Raw genomic sequence first — 22253 nt, 5'->3', positions numbered from 1 at the left:
AAATTATCATAAATGGACAGTTTTTTTACTAATAATAATAAAAGTTATACATTTACTTCGAGTAGTGCGTGACCCTAGGGTGGCAACACATACCTCCTAAGTGATTTCAAAGCCTTTCTCCATTCTGATTTTGTTTTAGACGGTTCAACTTCAACCAAAAACATTTTGTTCAGCATTTTCATTATTTTCTGCATTTCCTGTACTCATTTGAGAGCATTTCCACACTGCCATGTAGGGCTGTATGATATGGGCAAACAATCTAAGCCTTATTGTTAACCAAATGTTGCAATTGCGATTTGACTGGTGATTTAGAACAACACTTTGGAATCATGGAAATAGACTAGAATTAAAATAATCATAGTTAGAATATAATAGTGGGTGCTTTTTTTTTAATAGTGTTTGACATGATGACAAGTGAAAATGACAGGGTAGGAATCAGTGTTGTTTCCTAGGGAACTCAAATCTTTGGCTACAAAGAATGTATTATCTTAGCTACTTCATGTAGCTAACATATTCATGTTTTGGGTATTCCTCTTTTGATTTAGATACTATTGCACAAACATGTTGATTTAGGTCTACTCCATCACTGGTATTATCAGGCTGTATAGCAAATTACGTTTGCTCTGAATCATTACATGTGGCTCAGTTGGTAGAGCATGGTGTTTGCAACGCCAGCATGGTGTGTGCAACGCCAGGGTTGTGGGTTCGATTCCCACGGGGGGCCAGTACACAAAAAATGCATGAAATGTATGCATTCACTACTGTAAGTCGCTCTGGATAAGAGCGTCTGCTAAATGACTAAAATGTAATTAGCTAGCTTGCCAGCTAATTAGCATTAGCGGCTAACAAGATTTAGGCCCACTTGCTAAGAAAAGACGAACTAGCTGTTTGCAGATGTAAGAAACACACTATTAGTTTAATTATAGAACGCTAGTGGATTTAGCAAAGTGAAAACAGCATCGTTGTCATCAACATTGTCGCATTGACTGAACGAACGAACGCAAGTGTTTCGTGTTTGAGGAACAACAAATGAAGAAAACTGTAAAAATGGACATTACACACAGCGTATCACATTTTTTACAAACTAAACATTCAAAGACCGTTATATAGGATAAAGTAAAAACTGAAACCGGTCAGTGCATCAATAACGGTATATCGTAAAATACGGTATACCGCCCAGCCCTAAACCGAAGACACTCCGCCAATTTAGCAAGGCCAAGTGCTCCAAAGGTGAACCATTATGAAACACCTTCCCAAGCTTCCCCCTGCTTTTTACACCATATCAGAGGTTCCCGAACTGGTTTCAACAGGTTATATATTTATTTAAATTTTTGTGAACCACCAGGTCATGACCCCACAATATACCATTCAATAAACAAATCCGTGAGATTATTTGGGCGTGCTAATTTGGGGTACATTGACTTCAATTGATCTTTGGTTAGAAAATGTTATTGCTTGTATTGTACATTACATTTTAGCTGACGCTCTTAACCCTAATTGCTCCCGTAAGTCACTCTGCTTAAGTGCCTTGCTCAAGGGGTACGTCGGCAGATTTTTCAACTAGTCGGCTCAAATTCTAAACGGTGACCGTAGCTAGGTAAACACACCTGAAGCTTTGATTGCTGTCTCTGCTTGTCCATAAACTCCCTTCGGGCAAGATTGTGTGCGTCTCTCTCTCGTGCATATGTGTAGGTGTTTAGTCTGTGACTGCAGCAGGTAGCCTACGTGTTTCTATATTCAAACAGTCGTGTGGCCTCCTTTTTCTTCCTCGCTCTTGGAGTGCATCCCAAATTGCACCCAATTCTCTTTTATTTATTTATATATATATATATATAGTGCACTACTTTTGACCAGAGCCCTTAAGGGAATCTGTGGCTATTTGGGACGCAACTTGGTAAATTAGTTCCGTGCAGGTGCTGCGGTCCTCCTTACCTATGTAATTAAAAATCGTTTTTACACGGCCAGTTGAATTCTCACTTGACTCTTGAACATGTTTGAAATAATATTGGGCCTCAGCTTGAGGTGGCCTGGCTGCCGCATAAGCAATCACTAGGCATGCAGCCTCTTGCTCTAGCTCCAGGGTTGTTTCCCCTATGTACAGATCTAGGACCAATACTGACCTTTACCATTAATGGGGAAAATGCAAAACTGACCCAAGATCGGCACCTGGGGGCAATTTCACCCTACTCTGCTGTGGCTCCGTCAGGAACTAGTGGCTAAACATGCTGATTTTCGGCCTCGCAAGGCTGTTAAGGTAGAGGATGTAAAGTCTGTTAAATGGCTTATATACTAAATAAAAATATAAACACGTGGTGTTGGTCCTATTTTTTTCATGAGCTGAAATAAAAGATCCCATTTTTTATGTGCACAAATAGCAAATTTCTGTTTGTGCACAAATTAGTTTACATCCCTGTTAGTGAGCATTTCTCCTTTGCCAAGATAATCCATCCATCTGACAGGTGTGGCATATCAAGAAGCTGATTAAACAGCATGATCATTACACAGGTGTAGATGTAGCCAGAGATTTGAATGTTCGTTTCTCTACCATAAGCTGCCTCCAACATCGCCCTCACCAGGGTCTTGACCTGACTGCAGTTTGGTGTCATAACCGACTTCAGTGGGCAAATGCTGACCTTTGATGGCCTCTGGCACACTGGACAAGTAGGCTCTTCATGGATGAATCCCGATTTCAACTGTACCGGGCAGATGGCAGACAACGTGCATGGCGTTTGTGTGGGCGAGCGGTTTGCTGATGTCAACATTGAACAGAGTGCCCAATGGTGAGGTTATGGTATTGGCAGGCATAAACTATGGACAAGGAACACGATTGCATTTTATCAATGGCAATTTTAATGGACAGATACCGTGATGGGGACCTTGTCGCCCATTGTTGTGCCATTCATCCAGCCCCATTACCTCCTGTTTCAGCATGATAATGTACGGCCCCATGTTGCAAGGATCTGAACACAATTCCTGGGAGCTGAAAGTGTTCCAGTTCTTCATGGCTTGCATACTCGCCAGACATGTCACCCATTGATGCTCTGGCTTGATGTGCACGACAGCATGTTCCCGCCAATATCCAGCAACTTCGTACAGCCATTGAAGAGGAGTGGGACAACCTTCCACAGGCCACAATCAACAGCCTGATCAACTCTATGAAAAGATGTTGCGATGCATAAGGCAGATGGTGGTCACACCAGATACTGACTGGCTTTCTGATCCATGCCCCCTTTTTATTTTGTGACTCTTGTCTGTGACCACCAGATGCAAATTATTTTATTTAACCTTTATTTAACTAGGCAAGTCAGTTAAGAACAAATTGTTATTTACAATGACGTCCTACCCTGGCCAAACCTGGATGACGCTGGGCCAATTGTGCGCCTCCCTATCGGACTCCCAATTACGGCTGGATGTGATACAGCCTGGATTCGAACCAGGGACTGTAGTGATGCCTCTTGCACTGAGATGCAATGCCTTATACCGCTGTGCCACTCGAGAGCATATCTTTTATTCCCAGTCATGTGAAATCCATAGATTAGGGCCTAATGAATTTATTTCAATTTACTTAGTTCTTTATATGAACTGTAACTCAAATCTTTGAAATTGTTGAATTTTATATTTTTGTTCAGTGTATTAAGTTGGTTGGGAACAGGTGGTGGTCAAGGTGGGCTGCATCACAACCCATGGCTAACCAGTGCACTCCATAATCAGACATTCTCCTCGTCTCGTTTTCCTCCGCTGTCTGCAATTTAAATGATTTAGAAGGGTGGTAAAGCATCTAGTTAGGATTCAGTCATTCAGACGCATTGCTCTCTCACCTAACCTGTCTCCTCAGATCAGTGCAGATGAAGGGAATGAGTGGAGGAAGCCACTTTGGCCCTAGGCTGTTGAGATGCACCCGGTCTGAAACTGGTGTTAGTTAGCCTATGTCATCGTTCTGGTTTGTCAGGGGGTTAATCAATAGTCTCTAGTGGATTCCTCTATTTGTTTTCTTAAAATGGGTAGGTCCTAAATTGTATGAATATCTTTACATTATGATATTAAATTATATAAAATAATGTACGGAAATCCTTGCTCATACTTTTTATTAATTAATCTGGAACTTGGGAGTTCCCAATGACATGCATTTGACTGTTGCAGGGCTTTACAGTGCTACCATTTTACTCACATACGCGTCTGAATATTTTTCTGTCAACCTGGAATTTTCTCTTTAGGAATGCGCCTAGAAAAATGTAAGGATTCTAGCCTTATTACCTCAAATATTTTTAATTGTGCTCCTAAATTTCTTTAAACGCCTACGTTTTCCAACTTAGGTACACACATGCTAATTGGAAAAAAAGGTTCAGCATAGAGCCGTTGATTCCGAAGTGATTTTCGGGGCAATAAAATAATGAACATTGTGTGTCTGTGGGCGCATGTCAGTGTATATTTGCGTGTGCACTTCCCCCCTTCAGTTAGGTGCTTACCCTTGAACCCTACACTGGTTTATTAGCACCCCAGAGGGGAGGTGTTTGCTTTATTGTTGGTGCATGGCTAATGACTTTGTTGGCATAGTAGCGGCATGCTCAATGGGCCGTGTGTTTACACACTGCGGAGTGTGTGCGTGCTGGCCAAGTTCTCAGCGTTAAGCGCCACATCTCTTGGCACACTGCTCCAGTAAATGGCCTTGTGTACTTTTTTTTTTTTCTTGTACAAGGATATATGGCCAGGCTCTAGGGCTGCCATTTAGCCCCTCTGTCTCGTGAGTCGTAGAACACTACAGATGGCTGTCTTTTGTAATGTTCCAGAACGGGGTTATGTTAAGTATGAACAAAACAGCTCAGAAACTGGGTGAAACAGGAAGGTAGGCTATTATCTGAACTTGTCCATGCTCGTTCTGTTGCGTTTTGCTACAAGGTGCTCTAATGAACATGACCAAGCATTTCATTTGTCCTGCGGCTGAAACGAAAAACAGTTGGAATTTCTCTTTTGGTGTGTGTTCGTGGGAGGTGTTGGGCCCTATAAAATCAGTTGTATTTTTTGCCTGATTCAGTTTTTCCTTGGTTTTCACTCAATCTAAAAATGTTTTTAGAAAAACAACAAATTGGAATTTCTATAAGTCCACAACAATGCTTAAACTACAACAGGGAGAGAGGCTGGTGCTCGTTTGCTGCAGCTACAGAAGGGCCATGTGTGCCGAAGCAAGCATAAAGAGGGAGAGGGGGGAGACGCAGTAGCTGACTAGGCTACAGCCAAGACTAGCTAACTTGTAGCTGCCATAGTTACACTCATTTTTGTGTGTGTGTATGGCAGCTATAAGTTAGCTAGTCTTGGCTGTAGCCGAGTCGGCTACTGCGTCTCTTCCCATCTTTCTGCTTGCTTCTGCAGCGAATGAACGCCACCCTCTCTCCTTTGCCAGCTTCTCTCCCGTTCTAGTTTAAGCATTGTGTTTTGACACTCCTTCAAATTTGTGGATTTGGCTATTTCAGCCACACACGTTGCTGACTGGTGTGTAATATCGAACACACAGCCATGCAATCTCCATAAACAAACACCTGCAGTTGACTGGCCCTACTGAAGAGCTCGGTGACTTTAAACGTGGCATTGTCATAGGATGCCACCTTTCCAACAAGTCAGTTCATCACATTTCTGCCCTACTAGAGCTGTCCCGGTCAACTGTAAGTGCTGTTACAATGAAGTGTAAACGTCTAGGAGCAACAATGGCTCAGCCGCAAACTGGTAGGCCACACAACCTCACAGAACGGGACGGCTGAAGCGCGTAGCGTGTACAAATCGTCAGTCCTCTGTTGCAACACTCACTACAGAGTTCCAAACTGCTTCTGGAAGCAACGTTATCACAATGGTGTCAGGAACTTCATGAAATGGGTTTCCATGGCCAAGCAGCCGCACACAAGCCTAAGATCACCCTGCGCAATGTCAAGCATCGGCTGGAGTGGTGATATGCTCGCCGCCATTGGACCCTGGAGCAGTGGGAAGGTGTTATCTGGAGTGATGAATCACACTTCACCATCTGGCAGTCCGATAGACAAATCTTGGTATGGCAGGAGAACACTACCTGCCCAAATGCATAGTGCCAACTGAAGTTTGGAGGAATAATGGTCTGGGGCTGTTTTTCATGGTTCGGCCTAGGCCCCTTAGTTCCAGTGAACAATGACAATCTAGTAAATTTTGTGCTTCGTGGCAACAGTTCGGAGAAGTCATGTTGAAAACGGAAAGGGCCAATGCCCCTGTGCACAAATCAAGGTCCATGCAGAAATGGTTTGTTGATCTGTGTGGAAGAACTTGACTGGCCTGCACAGAGCCCTGACCTCAACCCCATCGAATACCTTTGGGATGAATTGGAACGCCGACTTCGAGCCAGGTCTAATCACCCAACATTAGTGCCCGACCTCACTAATGGTCTTATAGCTGAATGGAAGCAGGTTCCAACATCTAGTGGACAGCTTTCCCAAAAGGGTGTAGGCTATTCTAGTGGAAAGCTTTCCCAAAAGGGTGTAGGCTATTATAGCCGCAAAGGGGGGGGGGACCAACTCCATATTAATGGCCATTAATTTTGGAATGAGCTGTTCAACGGGCAGGTGTCCACATACTTTTGGTCATGTAGTGTAGTTATCTCATATAACATTCAGATAAACAACTGTTGGTTGCTCGTTGTAGTCTACTCTCTCATTTTACAAACTTTTTAATTCCGTAATTTTATTGCATTAGTAAACTCTACACATTGAGCTGCTTTGATTGGCCAACGTGAACAACAAACTACACGTGAAGGCTACTGGTCTTTTGCATTGACAGCTTTGCACACTCTTGGCATTCTCTCAACCAGCTTCATGAGGTAGTCACCTGGAATGCATTTCAATGAACAGGTGTGCCTTAAGTTCATTTGTGGAATTTCCTTCATGCGTTTCAGCCAATCAGTTTTTGTGACAAGGTAGGGGTGGTATACAGAAGATATTTGGTAAAAGACTAAGCTATGCATGCATGCATGCATGCATGCATGCAAGCAAAGGGAAACGACAGTCCATTACTTTTAAGACCATGAAGGTCAGTCAATCCGGAACATTTCAATGACTTTGAAATGTTTCTTGAGGTGCAGTCGCAAAAACCATCAAGCGCTATGATGAAACAGGCTCTCGTGAGGACCACCACAGGAAAAGACCCAGACTTACATCTGTGGCAGAGGATAAGTAACACACATCAACTGTTCTGAGGAGACTGTGTGAATCAGGCCTTCATGGTCGAATTGCTGCAAAGAAACCACTACTAAAGGACACATATGAACAAGAGAAATGCTTGGGCCAAGAAACACGAGCAATGGACATTAGACCGGTGGAAATCTGTCCTTTTTGTCTGAACAGTTCTAACTTGAGATATTTGGTTGCAACCGCCATCTCTTTGTGAGATGCAGAGTAGGTGAAAGGATGGTCTCTGCATGTGTGGTTCCCACCGTGAAGCATGAAGTGTGATGGGGTGCTTTGCTTTATTTAGAATTCAAGGTACACTTATCCAGCATGGCTACCAAAGCATTCTGCAGCGGTACGCCATCTGGTTTGGGGTCATTTGTTTTTCAACAGGACAATGGCCAACACATCTCCAGGCTGTTAAGACTATTTGACCAAGAAGGAGAGGGATGGAGTGCTGCATCAGATGACCTGACCTCAACACAATTCAGGTGATTTGGGATGAGTTGGACCGCAGAGTGAAGGAAAAGCAGTCAAGTGCTCAGCATGTGGGAACTCCTTTAAGACTGTTTGAAAAGCATTCCAGGTGAAGCTGGTTGAATGTCAAGTGTGCGCAAAGCTGTCTTCAAGGCAAAGGATAGGTCCTTTGGAGAATCTCAAATATAAAATATATGTTGATTTAACATGATTCCATGTGTTTCTTAGTTTTTTTTTGTCTTAACTATTCTACATTGTAGAATAGTTAAAATAAAGAAACCTTTGAATGAGTAGGTGTCAACCTTTGGCTGGGACATTCTTGTGCCGCTTCAAAGTTGCAGGAAAATACAAATCACTGATGCATTTTGTTCTTGTCCTATGATTAACTTAGGCAAATGAATACATTTTCTAATAAGTTCAATAAAAAAGTTGATTTCAGTTTTAATGTCTGGATTCCGTTCTCGGGCTAGGTGTAAAGAGCATGTCAGCTTCTATGGACCTCAGTCCCCCTGTGCCTCCAAGGCCCACAATGCCCCACCACAAAGCCATTGTTTGCTTTGTGTCCCAGTAAAATCTTAGCGAAAAAAAAAATGCCAATTGTGGTGGAGGAAATGCAAGCCACATCAAGACGACTTCTTAACAGAGGGTTCTTTGGTATTGTGCAAGAGGTAGGGTGTGGGGGTGCTGGTGGGGGTTGTACAATGACGACAGAAGCAGTGTCTGCTTCTGAAATGGTCCATGCAGGTTTATTGCAAGGAGTGTGTTGTCCGTTTTGGTGGGAGGGTTAGCCTACCCCCTGGGGAGATTGGTAGAGGGACAACAGAGTTTGTGTTGGTAATGGGGGTTCCTGGGAAGAACCCCAGAGGTACAAAAGCTCCTGTTGCGTTTAGGGTCATCCTGTCCGATTTTTGTTTTTTTTTTGGGGGGGGGACTTTCTGAAGACTTGTGAAAGGGAGCTAACGAAGCCTGACAGGCACCCTCTGCAGCATCAGTATGGGGAAGACTGGGGGTGGGGTGCAGGAGAGCAAATGTCACTGACGTTGCCTGTTCGACTGAGAGACCAGGCCTCTGCATTTTTTGACACTCCCGCCCTCTTCTCACCACCGCCCCGCTCCCTGTCATTACTCCAGCTTAAAATCTTCTCCTACAGGAGTGGGGGGCTTTGACCGTTGTCATTCTTTGCCTAGACCTGGTAGATGGCCTAATGTCTGTCTCTTGTGACGGTATTAACAGCTGAAGGTTTGCAAGAGTTTTGATTTCCCATAACCCAAGATCAGAGATGTTGTGAAGGGAAGACATAAGACTCCGCCTTGGTCCCTGGTGGGTTTTGGAAACCTCGACGTTGCAAGGATGGATGTTGGGCGTAGCTGTCCACCACCTGGTTGCACCCACAGCAGGGACCTTTGTGATTTCCCCCCATGGGAGGAGAGGGCACTTGGGGAGCGGGTGATGGATCGAGCAGCAGACCATTCTTTTCTCCTACCCGTCAGAGGGACATAATGCCCCCCCCCCCCCCCCCCCACACGTGATTTTCGTTGGCAGTTTGGGACACAGTCTAGACTCCAATGACAGTTGTGTTTTCAGTCGCTAATGTTTTTGACCCAGTGGCTGGTAGTGGCTCCTTCCTTAAACTCCTTGCACAGGGGCACCATTCAGTACAAACAGCATTCATTAGCACTGTACAGGCCATGAAGTCGCATTCTGCCTATGGAAGTACATGGAGGGCCAGACTCCCTCTATCCTTGGGAGGACAGATTAGGGCTCATAAATAGGCCATGAGGGAGTGCGCCTTGGGGCTTTCTGCTCCTAACTTGTCACTGATCAATTGCTTAAACGAATCAAAATATTTTATTTCAGATTCTTCAAAGTTGCCACCCTTTTGCCTTGACAGCTTTGCACACTCTTGGTATTCTCTCAACCAGCTTCATGAGGTAGTCACCTGGAATGCATTTCAATGAACAGGTGTGCCTTAAGTTAATTTGTGGAATTTCTTTCCTTAATGTGTTTTGAGACAATCAGTTGTGAGAAGTTATACAGAAGATGGCCCTATTTGTTAAAAGACCAAGTCCATATTTTGACAAGAACTGCTCAAATAAGCAAAGAGAAATGACAGGCCATTAATTTAAGACATGAAGGTCAGTCAATCCGGATCATTTCAAGGACTTGAAATATTTCTCGAAGTGCAGTCGCAAAAACCATCAAGCCCTATGATGAAACTGGCTTCCATGAGGACTGCCACAGGAAAGGAAGACCCAGAGTTACCTCTCCTGCAGCGGATAATTCATAAGTTACCAGACTCAGAAATTGTAGCCCGACTAAATGCTTCAGAATTCAAGTAAGACACATCAGCTGTTCAGAGGAGACTGCGTGAAATCAGACCTTCATGGTCGAGTTGCTGCAAAGAAACGACTTCTTAAGGACACCAATAAGTAGACTTGCTTGGGCCAAGAAACATGAGCAATGGACATTAGACCGGTGGAAATCTGTCCTTTTGATCTGAGTCCAAATTTGAGAATTTTGGTTCCAACCACCGTGTCTTTGTGAGATGCAGAGTAGGTGAACGGATGATCCCTGCATGTGTGGTTCCCACCGTGAAGCATGGAGGAAGTGTGATGGGGTGCTTTGCTGGGGACATTGTCAGTGATTTATTTAGAATTCAAGGTACACTTAACCAGCATGGCTACCAAAGCGTTCTGCAGCGATACGCCATCCCATCTGGTTTGGGCTCATTTGTTTTTCAACAGGACAATGACCAACACACCTCCAGGCTGTGTTAGGACTATTTGACGAAGGAGAGGGATGGAGTGCTGCCTTAGGTGACCTGGCCTCCACAATCACCTGACCTCAACCCGCTTGGGATGAGTTGGACCGCGAAGTGAAGGGAAAGCAGCCAACCAGTGCTCAGCATATGTGGGTACTCCTTCAAGACTGTTTGAAAAGCATTCTACGTGAAGCTGGTTGAGAGAATGCCAAGAGACAGGTAAAGGGTGGGTACTTTGAAGAATCTCAAATGTAAAAATAAATAAACTGTTGAATGAAGTGTCAACTTTTGACTGGTGCTGTATTTGGTGTTTTTTACTGCAAGATAAGTTCTTTGATCATTTGACAGGGGTACAGGTGTTTTTCCTTTTTTGGATTTTCTAGCTTTAGCTGTGTGGTAGTCTCGTCCTGGGCCCAAGAAGACTACATTCTTTATTTTCCACCAAACGACATCATTAAACCTTCTCAGAATCAGTAATTGGCCAGGCAGTGTCCCTCATTTGGGAGTAGCTGAGAGCAGTTGTCGTTTTCTGCATGCCCTCTTCCGGCCGACGTTGCCTCCCTCGTTCGATTGCGTCTCCCAGAAACCCTTAAACTCAACCCTGGTAAAACCGAAGCCAGGATTGACATCACAGATTAATGAAGATTACATGCACAGCTATTACTGGCCGCCGGCTGAATGGATGACCTTGTGTCCCCTGGAGGGCAATAAATCATCATAGGGGGCTGTCACACTAATTCTTCTAGGGGGTGGGTGGCAAGGGTTGTGTGACGGGTGGGCGTCTGGTATTAGGGGTGCTTTGCAGTCGATGGTTGGTGGAATCCGGGTTGATTCTAGAATCCTCATTCCCTTGGAGAAACTCTTCACCTTGGTGCTTAGCAGGGAGCTAAGGGCTGTCCCCCAGCTGTTTTGGTGACTCTGTGCTTTACTGAAGGGGGGGCTCTCAGAGTAAGTCTGCATATTTTCCTGATGTCTCTCTTGGAAAGGACAAAGCAGGAAGTGGGCCCTCTCTCCCATCTGTAAGGGCAGTGGCTGACAGACTTTAAAGAAACCAACCAAGCTCTCTTGCCCTTTCACACACCACTTTGTGGCTACAGACGAGGTGTGTGACAGAGCTCTCGGGGCGCAGAGTGGCGTGCACTGACAGGGTCATGGCAACCTTTTCAGGGGTGGCCATGGCGAGGGGATTTAGGTCAGCCTGAGCTGACAGTGGGTCACAGAAAGGAGCTTGTCCTCCCTCGCTGTGTCTCAAATCAGCCTGAGATCAGGTGATCGATGCATCACAAAGCATGGTAGAGCACGCTGAATTCCAAATCAACCTCTAGCCACTCCTGTAGATCTGGGCTGTATGTATCAAGCTTACTCAGAGTAGAACTGAAGATTTTAGTGTCAGATTTGCCTTTTAGATCATAATGAATAAGACTACATGGACAGTCGGGCTGCATGATATGGGCCATTTAAATATATATATATATATATATATATATATATATATATATATATATATATTATTTTTTTAATTATTATTTTTTTACAAATATTGCAATTGCCATTTGACTTGTGATGGATCAAAACACTTGGGTGAACTGTTTGGAATCATAGAAAATTAATTTATATTTAGAAGCAAAGTGGAAAGCGGCATCGTTCTTGTTTGGAACAGTCCTGCATTTGACCTAACAGAGCAGGATGCAGACTTGGTGAATGTAACAGCGAGGAGGAGGAACTGCGCTGCTTGAGTGACAGGGGCGGGGCTTGGTGTGTGGGAAGCAGCTGCAAGAGGGGGGGAAGAGATGACAAACAGAGTAAATTTATAAAACGGATGTAACGTGGCTGTTCAAAGTATTGCATGCAATATGGGTCTCTTGCAACATGGATATTGCACATGTCAATACTGTGAATTAGTTTAATTGTGCAGCCCTAACGGGAGAGATTATTCTTGATCAGCACTCCTAACTCTGAGACGCTTTATGAATATGGCCCCTGAAAGAATCAGGATAGTTGGAAGCAAGATGGCGACATTACCATTTTTAACTATCCATTCGTCTGAACTCTACAGATGTGCCTGCGAATGGTGGACGGGCTAGGGGCCGCTTAAACCTTAGGCATTTTGCAGATCTGAAAGCATTGGGCAATTTCTGTTTAGCATATCAGAAGCCAAGGTGTAGCTACTACCATATTGCACATCTCTCCCAAATATTTCAGATATAGAGTGCCTTCAGAAACTATTCACACCTTGACTTTTTCCACATTTTTGTTACAGCCTGAATTTTAAAATGGATTGTCAACTATTCAACCCCTTTTTATCAAGCCTAAATAAGTACAGGAGTAAAAATGTGCTTAAATTGCATGGACCCCTTCTCTGTACCACACAAAGTCCCCTCAGTCGAAGTGAATTTCAAACACTGATTCTTCCACAAAGGAGCGCACCTATTGGTAGATGGGTGAACATTTTTAAAAAGCAGACACTTCACCATGCTTAGATATTATCAATTATGCTTTGGATGGTGTATCAGTACACTCAGTCACTACAAAGAACAGATATCCTTAACTCATACACCCAGAGGAAGGAAACTATTTAGGTATTTCACCATGAGGCTAATGGGGATTTTCAAATTGAGTTTAATGGCTGTAATGGGCTAACTCAACAATACTTACCTAAAAGAGTGAAAAGGAAGCCTATAGAGAATAAAAAATATTCCAAAACATACATCCTGTTTGCAATGAGGCACTAAAGTAATACTGCAAAAAATGTGTTAAATGATATTTTTGTCCTGAATACAAAGCGTTATGTTTAAGGGCAAATCCAACACATCACAGCATAACACTTTACATATTGTCAAGCTTGGTGGTGGCTGCATCATGTTATGTATGTACTTGTTATCGGCAAGGACGAGGTAGTTATTTTGGATAAACGGAACTGGAGCAGAAGTAAGCACGGGGAAAACCTGGATCAGACTGCTTTCCAACAGACACTGGGAGACATTCACCTTTCAGCACGACCATCTTTACTTGGATCATCGCGCTCTAGCGACTCCTTGTGGCGGGCCGGGCGCCTGCAGGCTGACTTCATCAGTTGAACAGTGTTTCCTCCAACACATTGGTGCAGCTGGCTTCCGGGTTAAGCGGGCGGGTGTTAAGAAGCGCAGCTTGGTGGGTCATGTTTTGGAGGACGCATGACTTGACCTTCGCCTCTCCCAAGCCTGTTGCAGCGTTGAGACTAGATTGTAATCACAAAAGGGGGTACATTTTTATTTTTCTAATTGCTGACTTTCGAGGCTTTGTCAGTCCCTTGAATATGCAACTTTTTGATTTAGGTTTATTTGTTAAGCTTTTCACAGAAGTAAGTTCTTTATTTTCTCTGGATACATACCCATACCATTTATTTCAAGGGAGATGTTGCCTGGTCACTGTTTCAGCTATCAAAATGATTGAACTTAGTTACACCCAATGCAAATGTCGTCAACATACAAAGTGGCATGTCAATATTCTTTTGACTTCTGCATGTTAAGCTAATGAACTCCCTTTCCCAAAATGTTGTACAGTGTGGCGCTAACCAATCCCAGTGTCTGGGTTACAGCTACCTGACTTGACCTCTTGCTCCGCTATCTATATTTACTGTGCAAATTATTATTTATTATTTATTATATATATATATATATATATATATATATAATATAGATTTTTTTTTTTTTTTTTGTTTTTTTTTCTCTCCTAAAAAAACAAACATTTACTGTTCAAAAATATAAACGTAACAATTTCAACTATTTTTACTGAGTTACAGTTCATATAAGGAAATCTGCCAATTTTCAATAAATTCATTAGGCCTTTAATCTATGGATTTCACATGACTGGGCAGGGGAGCAGCCATGGGTGAGCTTGGGAGGGCATAGGCCCAGCCAATCAGAATGAGTTATTCACCACAATTGCTTTATTACATACAAATACTTCTGTTTCATCAGCTGTCTGGGTAGCTGTTCTCAGACAATCCTGCAAGTGAAGAAGACTGATGTGGAGGGCCTGGTCTGGCGTGGTTACACGTTGTCAGGCCGGTTGGACGTACTGCCAAATTCTCTAAAACGACATTGGTAGAGAAATAAATGTTTACATTTTCGGGCAACATCTCTGGTAGACATTCCTGTAGTCAGAGTTCCAATTGCACGCTCCCTCAACTTGAGACTTCTGTGGCATTGTGACACAACTGCACATTTTAGTGGTCTTTTATTGTCCCCAGCACAAGGTGCACCTGTGTAATGATCATGCTGTTTAATCAGCTTCTTGATATGTCACACCTGTCAGGTGGATGGATTATCTTGGCAAATGAGCTTTCCTCACTAACGGATGTTAACAACTTGGTGAACAATATTTGAGAGAAATAAGTGTTTTGTGCATAGAACATGTCTTTGGTCTTTTATTTCAGCTCATGAAACATGGGACCGACACTTTACATGTTGCATTTATATTTTTCTTCTGTTTTTGTTATTTATTGATTTATTAAAATGATAATTAAAAAGCTCCCTCAACCCTGCCACTAGATGCTGATCTTGGGTCAGTAATACTTTTCCCATTAATGGTTTAAAAAAAAAAAAGGGATTTTGTAGGGATGATACCAGAAGCGAATTTTAAGTTCTTTATGAAAACATGTTATCATCCAGTCACTTTTTTTAAAATTTGTTTTCCAAACTTTCTCACACACAAGTGTGTGTGTGTGTGTATACATACATACATACATGCATACATACATACATACATACAGCAGGTTTTTAAAGGACCAAAAAGTTAGATCTGCTTCGTGTTTTCATTTTTGCCATAAACAAATATTGCGACACTGGTCTTGTCACAGCCCTAGGATTGGAGTGAATGTTGATCCAAATCTGTATCTCGGAAACTTAACCCTGGAGCTGTTCTGATGAAGTCTCAAGGGACCTTAAAAGCACAATATTACGCCTAGGCCTACATAACCTCCACCTCACCACTCAATCGCCATCGTTTCTCAACTCCCCAGCCCTTTAATTTAAGGCCACTTCCCTCCAATCCTCTTCTCCCACCAGCCAACTCTGCCCCTCATCCCCTGGTGTGGGAACCTGCACCTGTGGCAGTCTCACCCCTCTTCAAATTCTGCCCCCCTCCCCTGCACCATGCTGTCTAGTCTTCTCAGCCTGTAGCCACCACCACCCGCCAGACCCTCCCCCTGATTGACAAGGTGTGAGCCAATTAGACCTCCCTATTTAGCCTAAGTCTGAATGGTGGACTTCCTTGTTTACATAGTCCTAATGCTTTATTGGTCAAGGGGTGTAAGGCGTGTCTCGTTCTCCATATCCCCCTATACGTTTTTAAATCCTGTAATCCTCTAAGGAAGGGTCTAGGTAAGTGGGTGTCGAGCATCCAAGGGCACTTGTGCGTGTGAACTATGGTCCAAGGTTTTGTTGTGCGTGTGAACCTATATTCTTACTAACACACTTTCGAACAGCAGTCTCGTATTGTGGTTCCCAAACTTGTCTCTAGACGTGTTTTAGACGTCATATGATCAGCAGCAAGCGGCTCCTATCGCCTGGGGTGTACAACATGGGGAGAACATCAAGTTCATCTCACTAATAATGGTGTATGTGTGTAATGCACTTGCAAAGCACTTAACCCTATTGTGCTCCAGGGGTGCCATACTACTATTGCTGACCCTGTAAAACAACACATTTCATTGCACCTATCCAGCGTGACAATTTCTTTTAATAAAAAATCAAATCTGTACCCCACAAGCATTGCTATATTATATTTACTTCGCCACCATGGCCTATTTATTGCCTTTACCTCCCTTATCTCACCTCATTTGCTCACGTGTGTGTGTGTGTGTGTGTGTGTGTGTGTAGACTTATTTTTCTACTAATATTATTGACTATGTTTTACTCCATGTGTAACTCTGTTGTGTGTGTCGAACTGCTTTGCTTTGTCTTAGCCAAGTCGCAGTTGTAAATGAGAACTTATTCTCAACTTGCCTACCTGGTTAAATATAGGTGAAATAAAAATGTGGGTGGGGGTATTGGTAGGTATTTTGAGCTCTCAGTGTGTATGTTTCTGGAATGTGGAGCACCGGTGTCTCTTTGGGGGGGGGTTGACACTGTTGGGGACCTGAGTCTTTGTTCCATCGCTTGCCCACACTCCTCCTTTATCCCCCCCATCCATCCATTGCGGCAGCTGTCACTTAATCCACCTAATCACTGAGGGAGAGGGTGTGTGTTAAATGAGACTGACTGGCCCCCTCTTCTCTCGCACGCTACTGATGCTCTCTCTCCTGATGCTAACATCACTCTCTTTATCATATACTCACAAGAATACAGACGCCCTCTCGCGCTACCGCTCTGTTTTTCTCACATGCACACAAACGCGTAAGAAAAATACTCTCCTTTCTAGCGCTAACGACAGTCTCTCTCACACATGTAACAAACACATGCATGCAGACATGCGCGCACACATTGTCACATGTAAAGGCTACACATGGATGCACACATCCTAAACAATCACCATTCAGGACCCCCATTAACGTACACATTCATACGAGGCCCCTCACGCATGGACACACACTCAGACCGGGGCAGCCGGCCCACCCGTGGGGGGGGGGCGGATAGGTCAGAAGCTGCGCTGCGTGTCGTGGGATGATCCATGTCAAATAATCCATCTTTGGCGAGGCGCATCTGTTGTGCGTCTACATCAGACAGGAGGGTGGCAGACAGGCAGGCAGCCATCCTAGGCATGCCCTAGCCAAGCTCCTTGTCCCCAGCCTCCACCCAATCTCTCTATACACACACCCTCCCAGACAACCCACTTTAATCCCACAGCAGTGCACAGTCAGCCAGTAGGAGCCCCTCGATCAGATCAACACACACATCACAGTCCGTTCTCTCCTTCTGTGCCTCTCCCCGTCATACCAACTTTACAATCTCCCTCACTAGACATATAGTGCATTTATCAGTGCCACAGCCACAGCGGTAGTCATAAATAGTGGATACCTGCCCTTGATGGCTGACATGATAGTGGTTGTGAGAGTACTGCAAAGTGGCTATTTAGGTCAGCTGGTTGCCTAGCAGTGTGACCTGCAGGCCAGCTACATTGTTACCCCAGCGGTGGTCATGTTATGACGTGTGTTTGCTGTCGCTTATTGTCAGCTGTTGAGACCGCTTGTGAAGTTTTGTTACATCACATTGGAAATGGTGGAGGGTAGTAGGACTAACGACGAGGGTTGAATGTCGTGGTGGAAAAGTGTTATTGGTCCGGTCCAGAAAGCGACGGCCCCTAGAGGCACGTGTAGATTTGAAAGCATTGCATAGGTGTAAGCAATATGAAAATGTCCAATTTGCCTACCAGAGGGCAAAGTGGAGTTACAACTATTGGTTGTTATCCAATCTTTCTATTAAATGCCTAAACGGGGAAGTAGCCTGGATGAGTTGCTCTGTTTCATGTCATGATTTTATTCCTGGGGGGAAGGGATGGGTCTGAGTCCGACTCCGTTTCTGCTCCCCATCGCCTGACTGATAGTACAGTATCCTGAGTCATGGTATATCCTACACTCAGTGTATAAAACATTAGGAGAACCTGCTCTTTCCACGACATAGACTGACCTGGTGAATCCAGGTGAAAGCTAATGTCACTTGTTAAATCCACTTCAATCAGTGTAGCTGACGGGTAGGAGACGGTTTAAAGAATTAAGCCTTGAGACAATAGAGACATGGCTTGTGTGTGTGCCATTCAGAGGCCTTTTGAATGAGGTTTGGTAGTAGGTGCCAGGTGCACCTGTTTGTGTCAAGAATGCAACGCTGCTGGGTTTTTCATGGTCAATAGTTTGCTGTGTGTATTAAGAATGGTAACGCCAACTTGACACAACTGTGGGAAGCATTGGAGTCAATATGGGCCAACATTCCTGTGGAACGCTTTCTGGTCCATGCCCGAATTAAGGCTATTCTGAGGGCAAAAAGGGGTGCAACTCAATAATAGGAAGGGGTTACTAATGTTTTGTACTTTCCGGGAATATCAACATGACAAGTGGCTCTTATGCAGCACAGGAGGAGGAACAGAATCATGATGGGATTACTATTTTTCTTTCCAAAAAATTTAAGGAAAGATGAACAGGATCACCTGAATGTACAGCGACCACTCACAAGGACTAGTTCTTGATATCTCAAGGGCCACAGTACAGCTGGGTTGTATTCATTCGACACCAAATGGAATAAAACCGACAAACAGGGAGGGTGGGGGGGGACTACCTGGATCTGCAAAACGTTTTAAACTTTTGAAACCTTTTCTGTTGCACGCCCCAATGAACACGACCTTGGTTCTTCCTTCCAATCAGTGACCTTAATCCAGGGTTTCCCAAACTCTGTCCCAAGGCCCCCCCTCCCTGGGTGCATGTTTTGGTTTTTGCCTTAGCACTACATAGCTTATTCAAATAATCAAGCTTGATGATTTGGTTATTTGAATAAGCTGTGGTGCTGGGGCAAAAACTAAACGTGCACCCAGGGGGGACCCCAAGACCGAGTTTGGGAAACCCTGCCTTAATCAATAAATGTACCTACCGGGGAGGAAAGTAAACCAGCAGGACTGCGTACCTTGAGGTGTTGGATTTGACTAACCCTGATGTATAAACTGACACGTTTCAACTAGGGCTGTCAAAGTTAACGCGTTAACTGTAATTCACTTTTGGATTGAACCATTTAAAAAAAAATTTTTTTACTAATTCAATTGCATCAGTTTAACCCCAAAAATATTTTCTCGCACGGACCCTTAAGCTTTGGTAGACAATGTGCACTGTGCTCTCGGTTGGCAGCAGCAGTATAGCAAGCTCTCTTGTGGTGCTAAAACATTCACTATGCACAGCTTTGAGTAACAATTAAGGAACATTTTATAGAAAGTTCAACCATTAACCCTATTCCCCTGGCGTTTTCTTTAGATGACAGCAAACACTTAATTTGCACAGAAGTAGCTAGCTAGTTATGCAAAAATTAGCTAGCTAGTTAACCAAACAATGTTCTGAATGCCTCTAGATTCAAGTCTTAATTTCCCACATTTATTTTAATCAGAACATGACATCCATTAAATTTTTAGCTACTTTTTTTTGGGCTGTAGTTTTCAGGTCAAAAGATTTAAGCGAATGACTCCAATTTTTGTTATATCAACTTGTGACTAGTGGATAAGAAGTAGCCTAGGCTAGATCTAATAGTTGTATGACATTTTACATGAACTCAGACTTGGTTTATCTGTTATTGTCTTAGAATAGTGTTTTATATTTTTCCTGCTCTTTAATCAAAATAGTGCCTTCAAAGTATTCACACCCCTTGACTTTTCATTCAAATAGATTTAAGAATTATTATTTATTTTTTTTTGTCAACAGTATAGACAAAATACTCTGTCAAAGTGGAAGAAATTCTAAAGTTTAACAAATTCATGGAAAATAAAACGGTATCTTGATTAGGTACGTATTCAACCCCCCAGTCAATACATGTTAGAATTACTTTTGGCAGCAATTACGCTTGTAAGTCTTTCTGGGAATGTCTCGAATAGCTTTCCAGAACTAGATTGTCATATTTTCAAAATTCTTCAAGCTCTGTCAAATTGGTTGTTGATAATTGCTTAACCATTTTCAGGTCTAGCATATTTAAGTCAACTGTAGTTCGGTCACTAAGGAACATTCACTGTCTTCTTGGTAAGCAACTCCATTGTAGATTTGGCCTTGTTTTAGGTTATTGTCCTGCTGAAAGGTGAATTGATCTCCTAATGTATGGTGGAAAGCAGACTGAACAAGATTTTCCTCTAGGATTTTGCCTGTGCTTAGCTCCATTATTTTTCTTTCTTTATCCTGAAAAACTCCCCATTCCTTAACGATTACAAGCATACCCATAACATGATGCAGCCACCACTATGATTGAAATATGGAGAGTAGTACTCAGTAATATGTTTGGGGCAGATCCAATACCTTGTATTCAGGACAAAAAGGGAATTATTTGCCTTATTTTTTGCAGTGTTACTTTATTGTCTTGTTGCAAACAGCATGCATGTTTTGGGATATTTTTATTCTGTACAGGCTTTCTTTTCACTGTCAATGAGGTTAGTATTGTGGAGTCACTACAATGTTTTTGATCGATCCTCAATTTTCTATCACAACCATTAAACACTAAATGAGTGTTTTTATAGGCACAGTAAAAATTCATTATTAAACTGATTATGGCAGCAGGCAGAGTATTCAATAGTCATGCAAACACCTTACTTTGCTTATCTTAATCGGGGTCAAAATCGAAGTAAGCGTAGGCCGATTTAAAACACCACAATCATTAAAATATGCTAAGCAAAAATAACATTGTCGCTGTGGAAGAACGTTTTACTTTGATCCGCAATTCTCTGCATTTATCAGTGCCATCAGGTAGCCTGATTTCAGATGTGTCCATGTAAACAGGATTATTAGAGATCCTTCTTGCAAAGCGTGCAAACATTTTAATCAAACTATTATATAAATCTGACTATCCACAGTAATCACATTGTGTAACCTTACTCACTGTTTTTAAAGTCACCATTGGCTTCATGGTGAAATCCTTGAGCAGTTTCCTTCCTCTCCTGCCACTGAGTTAAGACGCATGTGCCTTTGTAGTACTGGGTGTCTTGATACACCATCCAAAGTGTAATTAATAACTTTACCATGTTCAAAGGGATATTCAATGTCTGCTTCCCCCATCTACTAATAGGTGCCCTTTGTGAGGCATTGGAAAACCTCCCTGGTCTTTGTGGTTGAAGTCTTATTTGAAATTCACTGGGGAATCTTACAATTACAGAGATGAGGTAGTTATAAAAAAAAAAAAGTAATGTAAAACACTTATTGCACAGCGAGTCCATGCAACGTATTATGTGACTTGTTAAGCACGTTTTTACTCCTGAACGCATTTAGGCTTGCCATAACAACAAAGTTGAATACTTATTGACAAAATATTTCAGCTTTTCATTTTTTTAATTAATTTGTAAACTTTTCCAAAAACATAATTTCACTTTATGGGGTATTTTCTGAAGGCACTGTGTATTATACCTAAAACCCAATGTTTTAAATCTTTAAACATAATTAGGGTCAAATTTTGAACAATTTCAAAAAATGTGATTAATCTTAGTCACATGGTTTTATGTAGTTAATTAACTCGATTTTATTTGTGTAATCATTTGACAGCCCTATTTTCAACACACATTGTGCGTAGGCCATGTGGCTCCCATGGCTCTATTTGTTTTTCGAGGCAAGGTGCTCCTGTGGCACATTCCTAGTTCAGGGATAATGCTCTTTGGCAGAATGCACACATGTTAGAGCCCCGATGGTCATGAGTTCTGACTCTCCTCTCTCTCTCTCTCTCTCTCTAGCGGGCGTACTCCCTCATTGTGGAGGCCTGGGACTGGGACAACTCCACCCGCAACAGTGAGTACAAGATTGCATACACCCACTTGCCCTGCCTGCCTTTTCCATTACCATGGTTTCCACCATTGTTCAATTTTTGGAGACACTTTATTAACACGGCAGTGCTACTGTAACTGGAGAAATAGTTGGAGCATTTGCTAACGGTGAACTGTATTAGCTGGCTAGCTAATCATCATGGCTAACTGTGGGAAGTAAAACAATTATCTTATTTACTGTTGATTAGCTGTTGATTAGCCATTGCAAATATCTGCCATTTTGGAGACTGAGTTTAATGCTAGCAAAGTGTCTCTATTAATGTTTGTCACGATTTTGTAACGTCTCCACTTTCCAATCGTAATAGTCCCACCTGATCAAAGGGAACATCAGAGGGCAGCTAGGTGGCCATTGTTTTAGTACCAAGGAGTTTAGT

General features: G+C 42.9%; 1 protein-coding gene across 2 annotated transcripts in view; it reads left to right on the top strand.

Moving 5' to 3' along the window:
• jag2b (jagged canonical Notch ligand 2b) overlaps positions 1-22253 on the top strand; it is a 101314-nt gene that overhangs the window by 11008 nt on the left and 68053 nt on the right. For both annotated transcript variants that reach the window (XM_029733402.1, XM_029733403.1), the window contains exon 3: positions 21790-21844. In XM_029733402.1, the coding sequence (XP_029589262.1) occupies positions 21790-21844 (55 nt within the window). The remainder of the gene's footprint in view (positions 1-21789; positions 21845-22253) is intronic.

Source organism: Salmo trutta, chromosome 35, assembly GCF_901001165.1.
Source record: "Salmo trutta chromosome 35, fSalTru1.1, whole genome shotgun sequence".
Classification (NCBI taxonomy): Eukaryota; Metazoa; Chordata; class Actinopteri; order Salmoniformes; family Salmonidae; genus Salmo; species Salmo trutta.
The sequence above is the reverse complement of the archived record's forward strand: the minus strand, read 5'-3'. Positions and strand labels throughout refer to the sequence as shown.